This window comes from Choloepus didactylus, chromosome 18 (genome assembly GCF_015220235.1).
Source record: "Choloepus didactylus isolate mChoDid1 chromosome 18, mChoDid1.pri, whole genome shotgun sequence".
In the NCBI taxonomy this organism is placed as follows: domain Eukaryota; kingdom Metazoa; phylum Chordata; class Mammalia; order Pilosa; family Megalonychidae; genus Choloepus; species Choloepus didactylus.
In genome coordinates, this window is record NC_051324.1 from 26,032,384 (window position 1) to 26,054,305 (window position 21,922).

Genomic DNA, 21,922 nt, shown 5'->3' on the forward strand with positions numbered 1-21,922 from the left:
TATGACCTAGCAATCGCACTTCTGTGTATGTACTCAAAAGAACTGAAAGGAAGGACTCAAATGATATTCGCACACCGGTGATCATAGTGGCATTATTCACAATTGCCCAAAGATGCAAGCAACCCCAGAGTCCATCAGTAGAAGAATGGATAAGCAAAATACACATACAATGGAGTATCAGCAGCTGTGAAAAGGAATGAAGTTCTGACACATATGACGACATGGATGCATCTGGAAGACATCATGATGAGTGAAATAAGACAGATGCAAAAGGACAAATAATGTATAATCTCACTGATATGAAATAGTTATAAGCAATTTCATAGTCAGAAACTAGACTACAGATTACCAGGGGCTGTGGAGGGTATAGGGAATGGGGAGTTAAAGCTTAATTGGCATGGAATTTCTGTTAGGGGTGATGGAAACAAGTTTTGGCAGTGAATGGTGGTGATAGTAGCATAACATTGTAAATGTAATTAACACAACTGAATTAATTTGAGTGGCTAAAGGGGGAAATTTTAGGTTGTATATATGTTACTGAAAGAAAAACTAAAAAAGATATAAAGTAAATACAATGCAAAAGTTGCATGAGTTGAAATTAAGTGGGAGTGAAGAAGATTCTGATTTCTGGCTTACATAACTGTGTGGATTGTAAAGCTGAGGCCCAGGATTTAAGGGGTGGGGAACAGATGGAGTATTGTAACCTGAGTCATTCTCTTCTGTTCCACCCACCAAAAAAAGAAAAACCTGGTGGTGTTTTCAAGAGTACCATCTTGGCATAGGTCCTAACTGAATGTGAACAAAGATGGCACTAGCTCACAACTCTCTGTCCCTCCCACGCCCTTCTCCCAGCACACTCACACTTGCCCCACTTCCACAGTTCCTTATGAAATCCTAAGGACAGCCTTGGCCACTTAATCCTCTACCATTCTGCTAGTTAAGTCTAGATGGGAAAGCGGGTGGGGTGGGACAGACAAAAGTAGGAATTGAGGAGAATCATTTAAAAATAAAGTTGGGGTAGGGAAAATACATTGATTTCATTGACATGTTTAAGATGCATATGAGATACCCCTGTGGAAATTTCTAGTTGGCACTTAGTAGAGAAATCTTGGTACAAAGATAAGAGATTTGGGGTCATTCTCTTATAGATATTAAGGCCATGGGGGTAGATGAGGTCACCTAAGAGAGTATACAACGATGGATCTCAATCTTAGCTGCATATTGGAATCAATTGGAGAACTTAAAAAACAAATGTATATTGAAGTCTGACTCTGTCTCCAGAGATTCTGATTTAACATATCTTCTCTAATATTAATCTGTGAAGAAATTTAGTTTCAAAGTGTTATATGTGCAATTCATAGTGCACTCCTGAAGGGGATGAAAACTGGTTTTCTTATTTAAGTACTTCCTTATTTAAGCAATTCTTTACTGACGTTAACTTGTACATAGTCGGTATTCAAATGTTTGTTGAATGAATAAGTGTATTATTAATCAACTTCCCCCATGCCAGGAAAAAAAATCCATCCATTTTGTTAAAACAAGAAAAGACAGGAAGAAGTACACATCACCTACAAACCCAAGAGTAAGGCTGCCTCACCCAGCTGCAGGGACAGTATTCTAAATTTAGGTAGTGTGGTTTCAGATCTTAGTTAAACCAACAACTAGCTGGAGCTTCTTTCTTAGCCAGAAATGCTTTTGGGCTGCTAGGGACAGGAGGCAGAAAGGAAGAGGAGGGAGGGGGTCAAGCCCATTCACAAGTCTGCTTCATCCAAAACAGTCCATTTTTATTTAATAAATTGGACTTCAGATTAAGACTTCATGTGAAAATAGGGTTCTTTCCTTCAAATAAAAAAAAAGTTTGAAAACCAATAGACTGGAGACTGTAAGACCTGGAAAGACCTCCAGCTTATATATAGTAAAATAAAAATGTCTTTGATATTGGTAGCTCAATAAATTTTTGGCAAACTAAAGTTTCTGGTAAGATTAAAAAAACAAAAACAAAAAACAAAAAACAAACAACTAATTTCCTTGAAGACCAAAATGGAAATATATGTAAAAAAAAGTCTCAAAACATTCCAAAGTCAGGATATAAAGCGTACTTTTGAAGAGAAAACAAAGGAAAGGAAAACAGACAACACATCTTTTTCAAATGTCACATTTAATGTTTTCACCACTGTACTTCAAATCTACATTGTACAAAGTGACCAGTAAGTGTGCCACGGTAATGGACCAACCTCTTGGATTGTACCTTTCACACCAGTGTCGTCTTGGGCTCTTTTGATACTAAACACGTTTCTCATTCAAGTGAATTGAAATGCTTCAGTTGGGTTGATTCTCAGGAGCCTCATAAAAAAAAAACAAAGATATTGCACCATCTTTGTTTAGTAATTCAATGTTTGTTTCTTTCATAGCAAATAATTACTTCATTGAAGTTAAAACTTCCAAACATAACTTATTAATAGTCTTCAAACTCAGCTCAGATCACTCAAGATGAAAATACTCTGCTAAATACAGATAACTTACAATAACTTTAACAGTTAATTGTCCATAACACACACCAAGGTTTTATCCTAGACCAATTTTAAGACGATCCATTAGTATTCCTTGTACAGGTGAAACGATCTTCAATTTTCTTGTCTTTTTTTTTTTTAATATAAAAATTGGAAGGGACATTCAAGTTTCAAGTCTCCACATTGAACTTAAAAAAAAAAAAATAATCATCATCAGTATGTGGAGGTAAACAAGCCAAGTTGTATAACTCCAGGAGGTAGAGGCCTTCAATTTGAATTCATATATACATATGCACAGAATTCAGTGTTCCAACAGAAAAAATTTGTCAAAAAGTAATAAGTTATTTACTACTGTGACATTTCAAGACTCCCACAGCTTTGCCTAAGGACACAAACACATTTGACATAATTCCCTATGTGCCTTTCTTTTTTTGACTTTAAAATTTTTTAAAATTTGTTTTGTCTTAATTTTTTTTTTAAACTGTCCAGTGCAGGAAAAGTCTCACAATTTCACAGAACTAAAATGTGCAAGCTAGTTTTCTCTCTATATACAGCAATGTTGGGATTCTTTTGAAATTAGCCCAGAAATGAATTATTTACACACATGAAAGATGCATGCTTGGGGGTTCTTTTATGTAAGAAAGAGCAGAAAAACTTCTAATAAAAATAGATTAAATATATATATATATTTATACGGGGTAAGGAAAACAAAAGTTTAGTCTCTCCTAGTCACAAACTCATTCTCTCTACCCACAACATGTGATTTTAGACAGCACACATCACCATCACGGCTCTAATGAGAAGCTAATTATAGGGCTTGATCATTAAGTGGCATGCCTCCCCCCACCCCCAGGTGCAGCCACGATCAGCTCACGTGGCTCCATGATTGGTCGCAGGCAAGGTCTCTAGATTCTGTAGTTTTAGAAAACTCCAAATCTTCAGGAATGGCTCAAATATAAAAACGTATGACTGTCCTTTTGTATGTGTGTGTGTGTGAACAATCTCACTTCATTTACAAAAAAGAAAAAAAAAAAATCAAAGAAACCCCAAATTCCCAAATTTGGTTCAATTCTCTTTTGTTCTGAGGTGAGCCATAACAGCTGCACTAAATTCATAAAACATGTGTAAAACATGTGCAACTCTGGGTAAAATATTTTTCTTCTAAAAGCACAACCACTTTACAAGATTAAAAGTCTAGTAACATTTCTAAATATTATTCATATCATACAAGTAGTGGTTGTTAATTTAAAACTTCATTAGTAAAATTACAGTACAAGCATGATTAACCTCCAGAATTGCAAATCCCAGACTCCAGTGGAAAGCTACATTACATCTTCAGTAGTACATTATCTTCCACCGTCACTCCCACACCAGAGGGGATGGGGGCATCTCAGACGGCTGAGCAACAGTGGAACTGGAAGAAAATGGAGAGACAGTGAAATTAATTGTAATGCCACTATGAGCAAAAGGGCAATTCACTACTGCCTGTTTTTCTCTCTTCTTTTAAAAAACATTGCAAGTCCACTTCTAGATTTCTGTTTCTTTTAACTTCTCTAAAGGGGAATTTGTTCCAAATTGTTAGTTTAAGGCTCTGTATCTATAGTGAGACTATACAGTATAAGGGCTTATAACTGGGCTTGAAAACCATGTCATTTACTAGTTGGCGACACAGAGCAAGTTTCTTAATCTTTAAACCTAATTTCCCTCACTTAAAAAGGGATAATGCAACCTAACTCATAGGATATTATGTTGAATAAATGAGACAACTGTATGATAAAAGTGTTTTGTACAGTGCCTACTAAAGAATATGATGTAAATAATAGCTATTAAAAATAACGTCTATAGTCAGGAAAATAACCTTAAGGGATGCAGAATTACCCATTTAAAATTAGCTCCTCAAAATATAGTAGACTAAGTGGGGACCTATTTTGAATGAACCTCATAAGCATTCTTCTCTCAAGTTCTGAGTAGTATGGATAATCATTTAGCATGTATTATCTACAGATCTGTATTATAAGTTACTTCTTGTGTTTGTCTAATGTTGCTAACCAGGTTATAAACTTCAGGGGGATGGTGTAACCCACTTTCCTTCCCCAGAGCTCACAATAATAAATGACTTGTGCCCCCAAGAGGTGGCTAAAAACACCTGTTTGGCTGGGTCACTGACTCTGAGGGGGAAAATATCAAAACAAAATAATTTAAAATCACAGGGAAGTAAAAATGCAACTTAATCCCTTGTTTCTACAGAAAAATACTTGGAAGAAATGAGTCATCAATTAAAATTCTACACAAAAATTCTTGATTTTTTACCATGTCCAAGGCTAAATTAAAAGGAAAGTGAGGGGACAGGAGAGAGAAGCAGGGAGAAGAGGGAAAACGGACAAGTAGAAAGGCAGAAGGGGAAGAAAGGAGGAAGGGCATAGCAGTTATCAACTTATTGGCTCTCAAATCCAAATCCATCCTCCTTTGCTCTGCTCTGTGATTCTGGAGCCAGACCCTGTACACATTTTTCCTTTGCTACCTGACTTGATGATTAGCATTTGTCAACACAGGGCGCTGGAAGGGCACTGCAAGGTAACAGCATCAGGAAGCAGATTTCCTTACTGGTTCAGGAGAGCCTCTTTTTTGCTGTGGAAGTTCCAGTAACGGGCCTTCTTCAAGGACTAGCTTTGGTTTGTTTACCTGTATCCTCTGGCAAGTTTCTCTGCAACCCAGAAGTACAGAGAAACTCACCAGTTTTGGCAATCTTCTTTACCACCCTCAGGCTGTGTGTTCCTGTGGCAGCCATGCCCTTTCCCAAGCGGTCTGAATCTTAGCGTTGACTGGGTGGGTATCTTTTAAATTCTTAATTTCAAGTTGTTTCCTCTCCAACTTGGAGGGAGTAGCTGCTTTCTGCATTTGCTACTTCAGGACCCCTCAGAATCCTCTTTTACCCCTCTTAGTAGTTAACCATCTTTTCCTAGTTAACAATTCTTGTTATTAAATTTTCCCTGTTTATATTTCTGTGTGGTTTCTTTCTCCCGGCTGGTTAGGGAAAAGGAGATCAAGAGAAGAAAGGACCAGGAGAGAAGAAGAGAATAAGGCCTGCTTGTTCCAAAGTAGGTTCACTGCTCTTTAACCAATAAACCTGTTGACTTCTAAACAGACCACACCAGCAGTCCATATGTAAAAAAAAAAAAATTCTTGCTTGCAGTTATTAAGGGGATAGGGATGATAGTGGAAACAAAGATTGCCACCTCTAACTCCAAAGCAGGTGGCTGGCTGCTCTACCCCTGCTATAAGAGGACCCCCATGTACATGACCAGGCAGCACAGTGGTCATCCAAAAAAAAAAAAAAATCACACCAACTACAAGTAAATTGGCACCAGTATGAAAACCGATGCTTAGATTTTAAAATACTTCCTGTTGGACATTTTTTCCATGCTATCTAATCTAAATAAAAACCAATTTGTTGAAATGAAATCACAATGGCATCCTTTTACTTCTAACAGGAATGTTAGAATTTCATACATTTAGTTACCTAATAAAGCTCTTAAAAGCAGCAGACTGAGGGTTGATGCAGAGAGGCACTCTGTTTCCTTTCTGCTGTTCCAAAATGAACTGATGAATAATTTCTGAGGAGAAAACAAACATACAATCCATGCTGATTTGCAGGCCTGGGAGCAGTGGAATCCAGCTAGCATCTTAACATTTCCAACTGGTTTAATTAAATAAAAAAGAAGTCATTTATTAGGCAGAATCCAGCTGAACTTTCCTGAAATGAACATGACAGCTGCTGCCAAACACAGGCAAAAAACCCAAATATGGCATTAAAAGATTGGAAACCCCATCAGTGGAAGGAGTAAATGGTCTATAAATTTGAGAGTGACTCCACAGTATTGGCATTATGGGTGAACTCTTCCAAACTGCTGATAATTATTGCCTTTTTGAAAATAACTTGTTTAAAAAAAATAACAAACCTTGGTATTTAGATATGGTTTTGGGTTAGTTGCTTTGGGAACTACCCTCTCTCCTAAAATGCCTTTCAGCAGATACTAAAATCATTCAGTATTTTGGCTGTCAGTACTTTTACCCCCAGCCCAATATGAGATTTGACAGGAAATTTTACATGAGTAAAATATCAGAAATTCCCTTCCCATCATTATCCAAGGAATGATACCCTTAAGTGGATTTTTATCCTTTTTAAAACTGCATATTAAAAAAAAAAACACCAACTCCATGTTTTAGTCAATGAAATCACAACGAGTAAATACATATTAAATATATTTTGAGTTCACACTAAAGTCAGCTTTGAAAACAAAACATTCATCCTTCTGCCTCACCATTCCCTAGATGTAGTATTAAACATGCATTTTTATAACATATATATGCCCTGGACAAATAGCTACATGCAACATTGTAAACTAAAAATCTGGAGGAGCTTTGGTCACCATCCAGATCTCAACTCTTCATGGCAACATAATGGAAATGCTACTGGTCATCCTGCCTGGCCAAAGGTTAATAAAGATTCTTACCTTTAACCTGTCGAACAGAACTGAGGTTCTTCTCAAAAGTGTCATCAAATTTGGGATTGGTGACCGGCTCAAAGTCACTGGTATAAACTCTTCCAGTAGAGGTGGAAAAGCAACATTTACACATACATGTGTGATATCGTAGTCGCCCTTCATCTAGGTAGGGGTGGGCTAAGGCATCCTTAGCAGATATTCTTTTGGACTGAAATCAAATTTAGAGACAAGCACGTCAACACTACAGAAAAACATGACTGTGCACAAAGAATCTTTCACAAGGCACAGTAGCTGCTTTACATACCGTATACTTAATTTACAGAACATCCTATATGAAGAGGGATAATTGAATTTAGAGGTGGGAGTATCTGATTTAGGATGGCAAACTACTGCTGTTATCTACTACTGTAAAGCCCTTAGAAGTGCCTTTCCACCAAAATTCTGAAATCTTCCTACCTTGAAATAGATATATGAAGGGTCAAAAATAACAAATATGATACTTAAAAACGTGATGCTTCAGGGACAAGTTTACATTTTACATAACAGGCTATATTTTCTAAATATATCCCAGCATTTAAAGAGATGTGATCATGGTGGCAATTTTAAAAAGCTGCTTGAAACTTTTATTCTTTTAGAATACCATACAGTGCAGAAGCATATCTAAAAGCTGCTTGAGTGTGTTAGGTAGCAGGTATTGATCTGAATGCCATTTATTGTGATGCAGCTCAGTCTGAATATCAAGAGTTTAGTCAGTGCCTGTGGTTTCCTGGCACTATAGAACAGAATTCAGTATTTTAGCTGTCAGTACTTCACCCTCAGCCCAATATGAGATGTCAGGAAATTTTATGTGAGTAAAATATCAGAAATTCATATTTACACAAACTATAACCTTTCTTGAATTCATTACTTCACTAAAAAAATAAAGAAAAAGATGTCCCACCTTTAGTTCAGTGGACATTTAATTACTACTAAGGGAAAGTGGATTTTAAAGGATTTAAGGATACACTCAGAAGACTGGAATAAAAACTGACACTTTGCCCTACTTTCAATATTAGCAAGCACTTCACATAATACCATGAAAAAAAAAAAGCACTCTTTGCAATCTTCAATATACCAGAAAAAGTGGGTCATCTTAACTGTTTCTAGTCCCCAAATAAAATAATGTTAAATATTTCTCATTAATCTAGATTCCTTAAAAATCATTTTATCTCTGGTTTTTGCTATGCTGACGTTAAAAAGCTTGTCATAACCTCTCAGGATACGATAATAAAGAAAGCTGATTTTATTCCATCATGAACAGATGAAGGTAAAACTTGATAGCCTTGTTTTTTATTTTTCCTTTCAACACTTGTTGTGATTTTTTTTTTAATTTTTTATTAACAAAGTAGTGGGTTTACAAAAAAATCATGCATAAAATACAGGGTTCCCCATAAACCACCCTATTATCCCCTAGCATTGGTTTGGTACATTTGTTACAATTGATGAAAGCATATTTTTATAATTGCACTATTAACTATAGTTGATGGTTTAACTTAGGGTTCACTGTGTTGTACAGTTCCATGGATTTTTTTAAAAAAATTTATTCTAGTAAAATATGTACAACCTAAAAATTCCCCTTTTAACCACATTCTAATGTATAACTCAGTGCTGTTAATTATGTTCACAATGTTGTGCTATCATCACCACCATACAGTACCAAAACTTTTTCATCAGTCCAAATAGAAACTCTGTACTTCTTAAGCATTAACTTCTTATTCCCTACATCCACTCCCTTCCCCTGGTAACCTATATTGTAGATTCTGACTCTGAGTTTGCTTATTCTAATTATTTTATGTTAGTGAGATCATACAATATTTGTGCTTTTGTTTCTAGCTTATTTCACTCAACATGATGTCTTCAAGGTTCATCCATGTTGTCGTATATATCAGAACATCATTTCTTTTTATGGAAGGAAAATATTCCATTTTATGGATATAACATTTTGTTTATCTGTTCATCTGTTGATGGACACTTGGGTTGCTTCTATCTTTTGGCAATTGTGAATAATGCTGTTAGGAACACTGGTGTGCAAATACCTGTTTGAGTCCCTGCTTTCAGTTCTTTTGGGTATATAACTAGAGGTGGGATTGCCAGGTCATATGGTAATTCTTTACTTAACTTTCTGAGGAGCTGCCAAACTGTCTTCCATAGCGGCTGCACCATTTTACATTCCCACCAGGAACGAGTGAGTGTTCCTATTTCTCTACATTCTCTCCAATAATGGCCAGTCTAGCGGGTGTGAAATGGTATCTCACTGAGGTTTTGATTTGCATTTCCCTAATGGCTAATGATATTGAGTATCTCTTCATGTGCTTTTAGGTCACTTGTATATTTTCTTTGGAGAAATGTCTATTGAAGTCTTTTGCCCATTTTTAAATTGGGTTGTTTGTCTTTTTTGTTGTTGAGTTGAAGGATTTCTTTTTATATTCTGGAGATTAAACTCTTGTTGGATATGTGGTTTCCAAATATTTTCTTCACTGTATAGGCTGTCATTTTACTTTCATGACAAAGTCCTTTGCTGCACATAAGTTATAGATTTTGATGGATCCCAGTTATTTATTTTTTCTTTTGTGGATTGTACTTTGAATGTAAAATCCAAAAAACCAATGCCTAACACAATGTCCTGAAGATGCTTCCCTACATTTTCCTCTAGGACTTTGACAGTTCTGGCTCTTATATTTAGGTCTTTGATCCATTTTGAATTGATTTTTGTATATGGTGTGAGGTACATTCTTTTGCATCTACATTCTTTTGCATACGGAGAGCCAGGTTTCCCAGCATCATTTGTTGAAGAGACTATTCTTTCCCAATTGAGTGGTCATTGCATCCTCGTCAAAAATCATTTGGCCATACATGTGAGGGTTTATTTCTGATCTCTCAGATTATGTTGGTTGATATGTCTGTCCCTGTGCCAGTACCATGCTTTTTTGATTATTATGGCCTTCTAACAAGTTTTAAGCTCAGGAAGTGTGAGTCCTCCAACTTCATTTTTCTTTTTCAAGATGGTTTTGGCTATTCGGGGTCCCTTACTCTTCCATATAACATTTGATGATTGGCCTTTCATTTCTTGCAAAGAAGGTTTTTGCAATTTTGATTGGCTTTGCGTTGAATCTGTAAATCACTTTAGGTAGGCAGAATTGACATCTTAGCAATATGTAGTCTCCCAATCCATGAACATGGAATGTCTTTCCATTTATTTAGGTCTTCTTTGATTTCTTTCAGCAAGACTTTGTGTTTTTTTTTTTTGTGTGTGTGTGTACAAGTACTTTACATCTTTGGTTAGATTTATTCCTAGATATTTGATTCTTTTAGTTGTTATTGTAAATGGAATTTTTTTTCTTGATTTCTTCTTTAGACTGTTCATTACCAGTATATAGAAACACTACTGTTTTTTGTGTGTTGATTTTATACCCTGCCACTTTATTGAATTCATTTAGTAGCTCTAGGAGCTTTTCTGTGGAATTTTCAGGATTTTCTGTATATAGGAACAATCATCTGCAAATACTTCCTTTCCAGTTTGGAAGCCTTTTATTTCTTTTTCTCTCCTAACTGCTCTATAAAACTTCCAGTAGAATACTGAATAACAGTAGTTGATAGTGGGTATCTTTGTCTTGTTCCTGATCTTAGAGGGAAAGCTTTCAATTTTTCACCATTAAATATGATGTTAGCTATGGGTTTTTCATATATGCCCTTTATCAGTGTTCCTGTTTGCTAATGCTGCCCTTATGCAAAACCCCAGAAATGAATTGGCTTTTTATAAAGGGGATTTATTAGGTTACAAATTTAAAGTTCTGTGGCCATAAAAGTGTACAAACTAAGGCATCAACAAGAGGATACTTTTGCTGAAGAAAGGCTGATGTCTTCCAGAACACCTCTGTTAGCTGGTTAGGCACATGGCTGGCATCTGCTGATCCTTTGCTTCTGGGTTCTGGTTTCAAAATGGCCTTCTCCCAAGATGTTTCTCTCTAAGCATCTGAGGGTGTTCCCTTAGCTTCTCCCAGGCAAACTCTGGGCTAGCATCTCCAAACATCTACTTTCAAAAGCCATCTCCAAAATGTCTCTTTCAGCTTCTCTTGGGGCATTTGCCCTCTCTGCTCTCTGTGTGAGCCCTCTTTAAAGGACTCCAGTGATCTAATTAAGACCCACCCTGAATGGGCGGGTTCCACATCTCCATGGCAATAATTTAATCAAATGTTTCCACTCTAATCAACAGACTAATCAGTCTGCCCCCACAAAATTGCATTAAATAATATGGCTTTTTGGAGAACACAATATATCTGGTCTAGCATAATCATGTTGAGGAAGTTTCCTTCTATTCCTACTTTTCTGAGTGCTTTTTTTTTTTAAATCAAGAAGGGTGCTGGATTTTGTCAAATGTCTTCTCTATATCAATTGAGATGATCATGTGGTTTTCCAGTTTCATTCTGTTAAAGTGGTGTATTACATTAATTGGTTTTCTTATATTGAACCACCCTTGCATACCTGGAATAAAACCCACTTGGTTATCGTGTATAATTCTTTTAATGTGCTGTTGGATTTGGTTTGCAAGTATTTTGCCAAGGATTTTTACATTTATATTCATAAGGGGTACTGGGCTATAATTTTCTTGTGGTATCTTTATCTGACTTTGGTATGAGGGTGATGCTGGCCTCAGGATAAGTTAGAACTTTTCCCTTCTCTTCAGAATTTAGGAAGAGTGTGGGCAGGATTGGTGTTAATTCTTCATTGGAGGTTTGGCAGATTCCCCCATGAAGTCATCTGGTATGGGCTTTTCTTTCTTGGGGAGGTTTCTGATTACTGATTCAGTCCCCTTACTAGTTATTAGTTTGTTGAGATCTTCAATCAGGGTAAGTAGTTTGTGTGTTTCTAAGAATTTGTCCATTTCATTTGGGTTATCTAATTTGGTGTACAGTGGTTCAGAGTAACCTCATAATTCTTTTTATTTCAGTGGGGATGGTAATAATGTTTCCCTTTTCATTTCTGATTTTAGTTGTGTCCCCTCTCTTTTTCCTTTGTCAGCTTAGTTAAAGGTTTGTCAATTTAACTGATCTTTTCAAAGAACCAACTTTTGATTTTGTTGACTCTATTGTTTTTTATTCTCTATTTCATTTATCGCTGCTCTAATCTTTACTTCCCTCCTCATTTTGAGTTTTTTTTTTGTTCTTTTTCTAATTCTTCCACTTCTGAGGTTAGGTCTCTATTTTGAAATCTTTCTTCTTTTTAATTTAAGCATTTAGAGCTATAAACTTGCCTTTCAGCCTGCCTTTGCTGCATCCCGTAAGTTTTGGCATGTTGTATTTTCATTTTCATTTTCCTCAAGATATTTCCTAATTTTTCCTGTGATTTTTTTTTCCTCTTCAACCCATTGGTTAAGAGTATGTTGTTTAATTTCTACTTTTCTTAGAGATATGGTGGGTTTGAACTGAACCCACCAGAATAAGGCAAATATCACAATAAAGAGAGGCACACACTTTTTTTGGTTTCTCAGTGCATATAAAAGTTATGTTTACACTATACTGTAGTCCATTAAGTGTGCAATAGCATTATGTCTATAAAAACAATATATATATCTTAATTAAAAATACTTTATTGTTGAAAAATGCTAACCATCATCTGAGCCTTCAGTGATTCATAATCTTTTTGCTGGTGGAAGGTCTTGCCTCAATGTTGATGGCTGCTGACTGATTGGAGTGGTTGTTGCTGGAGGTTGGGGTGGCTATGGCAATCTCTTCCTTTCACAAAAGATATCTCTGTAGAATGTGATGCTGTTTGATAGCATTTTACCCAAAGTAGAATTTTTTTCAAAACTAGAGTTAATCTACTCAAACTCTGCTACTGCTTTATCAATTAAGTTTATGTAATATTCCAAATCCCTTATCATCATTTCAACAATGTTCATAGCCATCTTCACCAGGAGTAGATTCCACCTCAAGAAACCATTTTCTTCGCTCATCCCTAAGGAGCAACTCCTCATTTGTTAAAGTTTTATCATGAGATTGCAGCAATTCAGTCACATCTTCAGGCTCCACTTCTAATTCTAGTTCTTTTGCTATTTTCACTGCATCTACAGTTATTTCCTCCACTGAAGTCTTAAACCCCTCAAAGTCATCCATGAGGGATGGGATCAACTTCTTCCAAACTCCTGTTAATGTTGATATTTTGTCCTCTTCCCATGAATCATGAATGTTCTTAATGGCATCTGGAATTGCGACTCTTCCAGAAGGTTTTCAATTTAACTTGCCCAGATCCATCATGCAAATCACTATCTATGGCAGCCATAACCTTAAGAAATATATTTCTTAAATAATAAGACTTGAAAGTAGAAATTACTCTTTGACTCACGGGCTGCAGAATCAAGGATGCGTTAGCAGGCATGAAAACAACATTAATCTTTCTGAATGTCTTCATCAGACCTCTTGAATAACCAGCTGCATTGTGACTGAGCAGCAATATTTTGAAAGGAATCTTTCTTTCTGAGCAGTAGGTCTCAACAGTGGGCTTAAAATATTCAGTAAACCATGTTGTAAACAGGTCTATTGTTATTCAGGCTTTGTTGTTCCATTTACAGAGCACAGGAAGAGTAGATTCACCATAATTCTTAAGGGCCCTCGGATTTTTGGAATGGTAAATGAGCACTGGATTCTACCTAAAGTCACCAGCTGCACTAGCCCTTAATAAGAGAGTCAGCCTGTCCATTGAAGCTGTGAGGCCAGGCATGACTTCTCCTCTCTAACTATGAAAGTCTTAGATGGCATCTTCTTCCAATATAAGGCTGTTTCATCTACACTGAAAATAAGTTGTTTAGTGTACCTACCTTTGTCAATTAACTTAGCTAGACCTTCTGGATAATTTGTTGCAGCTTCCACATCAGAACTTGCTGCTTCACCTTGCACTTTGATGTTATGGAGATGGTTTCTTTCCTTATACCTCATGAACCAACCTCTGCTAGCTTCAAACTTTTCTTCTGTAGCTTCCTCACCTCTCTCAGCCTTCACAGAATTGAAGTGAATAGGGCCTTGCTCTGGATTAGGTTTTGGCTTCACGGAATGTTGTGGCTGGTTTTGATCTTCTATGCAGACCATTAAAACTTTCCCCATATCAGAAATAAGGCTGTTTCACTTTCTATTCATTCGTATGTTCACTGGAGTATCTCTTTTAATTTTCTTCAAGAACTTTTCCCTTGCATTCACAACTTGGCTAACTATTTGATACAAGAGGCCTAGATTTTGGTCTATCTTGGCTTTCACTAAGCTTAATCATTTCTAGCTTTTGATTTAAAATGAGAGATGTGTGACTCTTCCTTTCTCTTGAACACTTAGAGGCCATTTAGGGTTATTAATTGGTCTAATTTCAACATTGTTGTATCACAGGGAATAGTGAAGCCTTAGAAGAGGGAGAAAGATGGGAGAACAGCTGGTTGGTGGAGCAGTCAGAACACTTGCAACATATATTGATTGTTTGCTGTTCTAAGAACCCAGTTCATGGTACCCCAATACAATTACAGTAGTAACATCAAAGATCACCAAAACAGATATAATAATAATGAACAAGTTAGAAATATTACAAGAATTACCAAATTGTGACACAGAGACACAAAATGAGCAAGTGCTGTTGGAAAAATGGTGCCAAAAGACTTGTTCCATGCAGGGTTGCCACAAACCTTCAACTTGCAACAAATGCAAGATCTGAGAATAAAATGAGGTATGCCTGTATCTGTGAATTTTCAATTTCTCCCTCTGCTTTTGACTTCCAGCTACATTCCTTTGTGGATGGAGAAGATACATTGTATGACTTCAACATTTTTGCATTTATTGAGACTTGTTTTGTAACCTAAGATACGGTCTACCTTGGAGAATGATCGATGTTCACTCAAGACTTATGTGTGTTTTGTAGCTGTTGGGTGATGTGTTCTATATATGCCTGTGAGGTCTAGTTGGTTTAGAGTATCATTAAGCCTTCTGTTTTCTTATTGATCTGTGTCTAGATGTTCTATCCATTATTGAAAGTGGTGTATTAAAGTCTCCTACTATTAATTTAGAACCTTCTATTTCTCCCTTCAAATCTGTCAGTATTTGCTTCATATATTTTGGGGCTCTGTTGTTAGTATGTATATATTTATAGTTGTAACATTTTCTTGTTGAATTGACCCCCTTATCAGTATATAATGACTGTCTTTTCCCCTCATAACAGTTTTTGCTTTAAAGTTTATTTTATCTGATATTAGTATAGCTATCCCAGCTGTCTTTTGTTTATTACTTGCATGGTATATTTTTTCCCCACATTTTCACTTTCAACCTACTTATGTCTTTGAATTTAAGGTGAGTCTCTAGTAAACAACATATAGTTGGGTCATTTTTTTTTTTTTAAATCCACTCTGCCATCTCTGCCTTTTTACTGGAGAGTTGAATCCATTCACATTTAAAGTAACTACTGATAATGTAGGATTTTCTTCTGCCATTTTGCTATTTAGTCTATACCCTTTTTGTCCCTCAATTCTTCAGTTAATGCCTACTACTTTCATATTCATATGATTTTTTATATTGTGCTGTATTGAATCCCTTCTCTTTTCTTGATATATTTTTTCATAAATTTTAACCCCATAGTAACCACAAGAAAAATACATCCTTAATATAATAATTGTATTTGATTTGATGTCAACTTGACTTCAACAGCATACATATATATACTGCTCCTATACCCCTCTGTCCCCCCACTTTAATACTTGTTACAAATTATATCTTTTTACATTTTATGTTGAAACCATAGATTTATCATTATGTTTATGTATTTGTATTTTAGCACCTGTAAAAAGCTGATTTACATACCAAAGAATCCAATAATTACTCATGTGGTTACCTTTACTGGAGGCCTTTATTTCTTTATGCCACTTTGAACCACTGTCTAGAATCCTTTCTTTTCAGTCTGAAGAAATCACTTTAGCATTGCTGTAGAGCACGTCTAGTGGAGATGAACTCCCTCACCTTTTTTTTTTTTTTTTCATTTTTATTTAGTTTATTTAAATAAGGATAAGGCTACTTAAAAGACTTTTTACATACAAAAAATGTACATTACAAGGTTAAACTTTTCTGTACGTAAGTACAAAACCTGCACAGGCATTGAATAAAAGAGCACACTTAAAAACATTTTGACCATTTTTTAGCCTCTAAAAATTACTGAAGTTCCACAGTAGTAAATAGAGGAAGCTCTTACATACATATGATTTAATCTATTGGCAGTTTTACTTAATGTAAGTTTTAAAAAGATCACTGCTACTGAACGAGTCTCTAGATCATTTTTAGAATCGTTCCCCAAACTTAAGTCAACCAAATATTATTTCAAATAATTACAATTCTGAAGAATTTTAAAACTAGCAAATACATTATGGTCTCATTATGGTATCGTGGTATTAGCTGCACCACCTTTCTTAAGTGCCTGGTAGCTCTCTAGATTAATAAAGCTATTTTGGAAAACTGTACTGCCTTTATAGCCATTGGGAAGCAATTTAGTGCTCTGGTGCTGCAGAGTCCTGAGACTTCCAGAATTCATGCAGCAGTCTATGATCCCCCAAACCTAAAAAATTAGGGGTCAGTCTGTCTTCATTCCTCAGTGAGTAGGACCAAGCAATATGACTCGCAAACCTAAGACTAAAGCTTAGTGTCTACAGAAAGGAGGAAGGAGACTGGAAGTAAAGAAATAAAAAATACGGGAAAGGAGGATAAGAAAAAGGAAAACAAGGAACAAAGAGGGAGAAAAAGAACGAAGACAACCTGCCAATGGCAGGAAGTAGTAAAGTGCCTGTCCCCAGAAGTCACCCCACTGGTTCTAATGCTATTAATTTGCCTATTCCAATAAGAATTATCTAGCTTTACTGGAACACAGAATGAGAGCAACAATAGTAACCACCTGTGTTAGGGGGTAAAGGGTATTCCAAAGTTATATGCCATTCAAATCAAGTCTTTCTAATCTTTTAACACAGTAAGGCAACATTTCAAAACATAAGATTTCCAACATTTCTGCCCCAGAATCCCATCATTCAGCATGCTTCCTTATGTGGAGAAAGACATTTCAAGACAAGATGCATCTATATACCTTCAGAAGGCACAGCTTCTATAAGATGATATGATATAATACATGGTACATGGTTTAGCACTTCTCCACATTTGAAACTCAAAATAGCCCCAAAATATGCTGCTATATGAGCACTGATCCTGAATATTCATAATATAAACTTCAATTTGAAGCAACAATGTTACACAGTTCAGCTGTTATTACCAACCTACTCTGTAAGTTAAATACACAAATTAAAAATTAATCTTATTGAGTAACTAAAAATAAGTTTCCACTGACTTAAAATTGTCAAATGGCTAACTCTCTCTTAACTAAGAGAGAAATGCAGGTGGAAGCAGAGGGGACAACTGAGTATAAAATGTATATTTGTCATTCTACCCTAAAATCTGCACTTTTACAAACTCCCTTAGTATCTATTTACGTATAGAAAAACAGTTGCCCATTAACGATATTACATGTATCAGCCCTGCAGATAACTATATATTTAAGATCAACAATTTATGCAACACTTAGGATGTGACAATTCTGTCTTATGTGTACAGATTTACAGTCTGGAATAAAGGCAGAATGGTTAAAAACTGTAGATTAAAGTTTTAGTACTTACCTGCAAGGCTGAATTAATTTTTTTAAGGCTGTTCAATAGCTGAACTCAAATGCCTGTTTTAACATCAGAAGAGGAATAAGACTCCTCTAAAAACTATTGAAAAAGGCAAACCCCAATCTGAAGATCAATCATGCAAAGGAAAAAGTATAAAGTATCCTTTGTTCTTGGATAGAAATATATAGCAGAAAAGTTCACACTAGAACTCATGAATATGAGATAAAGCCTATCTTCTCACAGACCTCCATTATACATTAAACCACTTTAACAACAACAACAACAAAAAAAAAAACCAAAAGGCTTTCACAGATAATCCTGTGTGTGACAGCCCTGTGGGAAGCCGTCTATATTAAACCCAGAGGGAACCCCATCTGGCAATGGGTATGTTTTTCCTATGCTGTACTCCGAAGTGATGTCCTGACTTTAGCATCTCCTCTACTGCCTACTACAGATCACAGCCATCAACACCCTCTGTAACTTCCTGGATTCTCCTAAGTCCTGGAATTCTACTCCTTTCTTCCTGTTCTCTAAACTTTCTGCCATCAGGTACCACCTCTAACATGATTACCTAGCCTGAAGATACTTAAATAACCTTAATTTTAAAAAGATGAGCTCCTAAGAGGGAGCGATACCTGAACACACAGTGAGATCACAGACTGCTCACGGAAGGAGTAGGTAGGACAACTGCATGACAAGAAAATTCAAAAAGATGGATCAAGTGTGAAACTGACCAAGCGATTCATAATGAATTTATTCTGCTACCAATGCAAGAGGAGGAGCAACAGCAAGCACTGAATTCCCTTTTGATTTTCTTGGGAAGAAGCAATGCAAGCACTTAAAGACTAGCAATTGATTTGTATATTCTGATTAGTTTTCCAGTGGCACTTAAAAAATGCTTTTCTTGGTGAATCCTTGAGGATGAGTTTGGCAATACTTATTAAAATATTGTGATGCACTGTTATATATGTTTGCTTGGGAAAAGAAATTAATTAAAATAGTGAATTGATACAGTTTGTTGTTTTTTTTTTAATCTCAAATTTCCCTAGACTCTGAAAGAAACTAACGAGAATAATTTCTAAAATTAACTGGATGTTCTATACCAGACTTGCAGCTAGTGATTTGACTAGGAACAATATAAAATGACTTATACTAAGTCATTAGTTCACAAAGAAATTCTTTCCTATTCAGGGAAGGAGAAGAAAGAATTTTCAAGAAAGAAAGGAAAAATGAAAGAAAGAAAAGGAAACAATATATTTTATGAACCTAATTTTAAACCTCTTAAGAAAATTCCACAATAATCAGGATCTCATTAAATACTGTCAATAAATGTGAACCTGTCTGAAAAACTACAGTTACAATTATATTTACATTTTTGGAAACTTTCCTTCATGGCCACGTAACATGTTGTATCTTCCTCTTTGCTTTTGGGGGCTTCAGATTATTCATGGTTTCTGCTTCTTCTTTAGGAGCAGCTCGCTTTAACTTCACGGGAGTAGTTCCAACAGGGGACAGTGGTGGTGACTTTACAGGGCCGGAAGGACTTTTCCTATGCGTTAAGTCATGGTTCTGTTTAGTGTCATTATTATTGTGTTCCATTTTATTATTCGCAAGCAAATTGGAAGACAAAATTAGGGGTGAAACATTTGAAAAGGAATTTTATAATTTTCGAAAGGCATTACTGGTAAAGCTTGCCTGGGGGGGGGGGGGCTTTAGTCGATCATTATCTCCATTTTCTGTCTTTTTCACTTTTATGCTTGTGCTTGTTGAACTGCCATCAAATACAATGAGAGGTCTTTTCCTTAACCCATCTACAGTGTTACTCCTTTTCATCTCATTTTTTATCTCATGTTGTTGTCTTTTCTTCTCCATCACTTTTCCCCATCTATTCTTTGGCAAATCCCTCTGAGGCAATGGTATCGCATGTTGAACATAAAGTTCAGTAAGATCATCTTTGTTTATTTTAACATCATTCTCAACAGCTATGTTCTTCTGCTCCAGAGTGAGAAGAAGGAACTCTTGGGACAGCAGCTCCGGGTGCAACAACAGCTCCGAATCAGGGCAGCTGCGACCGCCCACATCCCCCGCCATCGTCCTCGCCAGAAGACCCCGACTGGCCACCCACAAGGCTCCGCGAAAGAAGCGTCCCGGTCCCTCACCTTTTGATTATCTGGGAATGTCTTAATATCTTCCTCATTTTTGAAGGAAAGTCTTGCTAGATATAAAATTCTTGGTTGGCAATTGTTTTCTCTTAGCACTTCCTTCTTGCTTCCATGGTTTCTAATGAGAAATTGGCACTTAATCTAATTGAAACTTGCTTGTACATAACATGTTGCTTTTCTCTTGCAGTGTCCAGAACTCTCTCCTTGTCCTCTGCATTCAATAATTTGATCAGTATGTGATGGGGCATATTTATCTTCAAGTTTATCCTGTTTGATGTTCTCTGGGTTACTTGCATGTGCATGTTAATGTCTTTTGCTAAGTTTGGGAGGTTTTGTGTCATTATTTATTTGAATATTCCTTTTGTCCCTTTCTGTCAGTCTTCTCCTTCTGGAACTCCCATAATGCATGCTTTGGTATGCTTGATGGTGTTCCAGAGGTCACTTAGGCTATTTTTGCTTTTTAAAATTATTTTTTCTTTCTGATCCTCAGCCTCATTCATTTTAATTGTCTTGTCTTCAAGTTCTCTGATTCTTTATTCTGCCACCTCCAATCCCCTTCTGGGATTTTTTCATTTCAGTTATTGTGGTCATCAACCCCAGTAATTGTTTGGTTCCTTTTAAACATTTCTATCTCTTTACTGAGATTCTTATTGTTAATTCATTGTTTTCCTGATATCCTTCAGTTCTTTCTCTGTGTTTTCCTTCATCTCCTTGAGTGTCAGCAACCTATTGTGTTTTTCATTTGGTATTGTAGTCCTTTTGCAGCCTGACTTTCTCATATTCTTGGCAAGCAAACTTTTTCTTTCCTTTTCTAAATGAGCCTTGTCTTCCTTTGACAGTTATTTCTGGAGGTTCCACTGGGATAAAGTTCTACCATTAAGGCCAAAAGAAATGAATAGGATGACAGTGAACCCCTCTGAGTCCTCAGCTCCCCTTTCCATGGCTCCTCCAGTCAGTCTCATGTGTGGTGATTGAGTTCTTTGGCTTTTGCATACTAAATCTGATTCTTGGCCAAGTCTATTTCTGTTTCTGGTTGTGTATGGCTGATTGTGTCCACACTGGTGGCAGGAGTGATAGAATCTGGGTTTTAATTTTATCTCACCATTAAATCATTCTGTCAGGTGGGAAATGTCAGAAATTGGGTCCATGTCAGCTGGCACTTGCAGCTGAAATCTGGTTTCCCTGTTAGTCTGTTTTGATGGTGCTTCTGAGGATTCTGATATTTCCAGAAATTTGAGAATGCAGGGTTGGAAAGTTTTTGTTGTTTTCCCGACAACTGATAGCAGTATTTGTATGTTCTCTGTGTACCAATATGGGTTCCTTTAAAGTTCTTTAACTAGGGAAGCCTTTAAACAGAAAGTATACAAAATGCCTGGCAAGTAACTTATTTCTTTCATTCCTCTAAACAAATTAATGTCTCTTTAGAGTTTTTAAAGTAAGGCTAAAGAAAGGGCACTGTCATTTTAGAAGGGATGAGAACATTGAAAAAAAATGAAACTGTCCTGCCAAATTAAGAAAGGAATTAAACATTTCTCAGATTTTCAATAACAATGTTCTTTTTAAGAACTAAATGGTGCTTAATTTTATCTTACATATCTAATTACATACCATACATATGTTGTGTCTTTAACTGATCCACATTTGTAAGATATGGACACCTGTTCCTACCCTAGGTTTTGCTGCTTTATCAAAATCGGCACCACTAATTTTGAATAAGAATTGATAAAATTTTCCACTTTACATATCAAATATCTTTAAGTTAACAAGTTGATGTACTCTGTATACTTCTGGATGGAATTAAATATTATTAGAGATCTCTTAAAATCAAATGGTGGAGTCTGGATCTAGATGGTGGCATAGAGAGGAGTGGAAGGAAGTTAGTACCCCAAGAACAACTAATAAACAACCAGAAACAACTAGTAAATAATCTGGAATAACTGCAGGGGACAAACGTGACCATCCAGTCATCATACACCAACCTGAATTGGGAGGAATGCCCGAGATCACAGCATAAAATCTGTAAGTAAAAACTTCTGTTCC

At 36.2% G+C, this 21,922-nt stretch overlaps 2 protein-coding genes across 4 annotated transcripts in view; both read right to left on the minus strand.

The window, feature by feature from the left end:
* Positions 1–2,139: 2,139 nt before the first annotated feature.
* Positions 2,140–21,922, minus strand: part of NLK (nemo like kinase) — a 233,664-nt gene continuing 213,881 nt past the window's right edge. The window contains exons 9-12 of one of the 3 annotated variants that reach the window (XR_005212568.1): positions 7,025–7,223; positions 6,031–6,124; positions 3,798–3,924; positions 2,140–2,343 (exon numbers count right to left, since the gene is read on the minus strand). Coding sequence is in view for 1 of the 3 variants with exons in the window: in XM_037808135.1 (XP_037664063.1) it covers positions 3,870–3,924; positions 6,031–6,124; positions 7,025–7,223 (348 nt within the window). In the remaining 2 variants the exon portion in view is untranslated. Of the gene's footprint in view, positions 3,925–6,030; positions 6,125–7,024; positions 7,224–21,922 lie in introns of all 3 variants that reach the window. The other 2 variants (XR_005212567.1, XM_037808135.1) reach the window with 2 other exon arrangements.
* LOC119513172 (ashwin-like) lies at positions 16,048–19,946 on the minus strand. The gene is given in 1 exon segment (XM_037808136.1): positions 16,048–19,946. A coding segment is annotated over 1 exon segment (702 nt). The 5' UTR covers positions 19,812–19,946; the 3' UTR covers positions 16,048–19,109.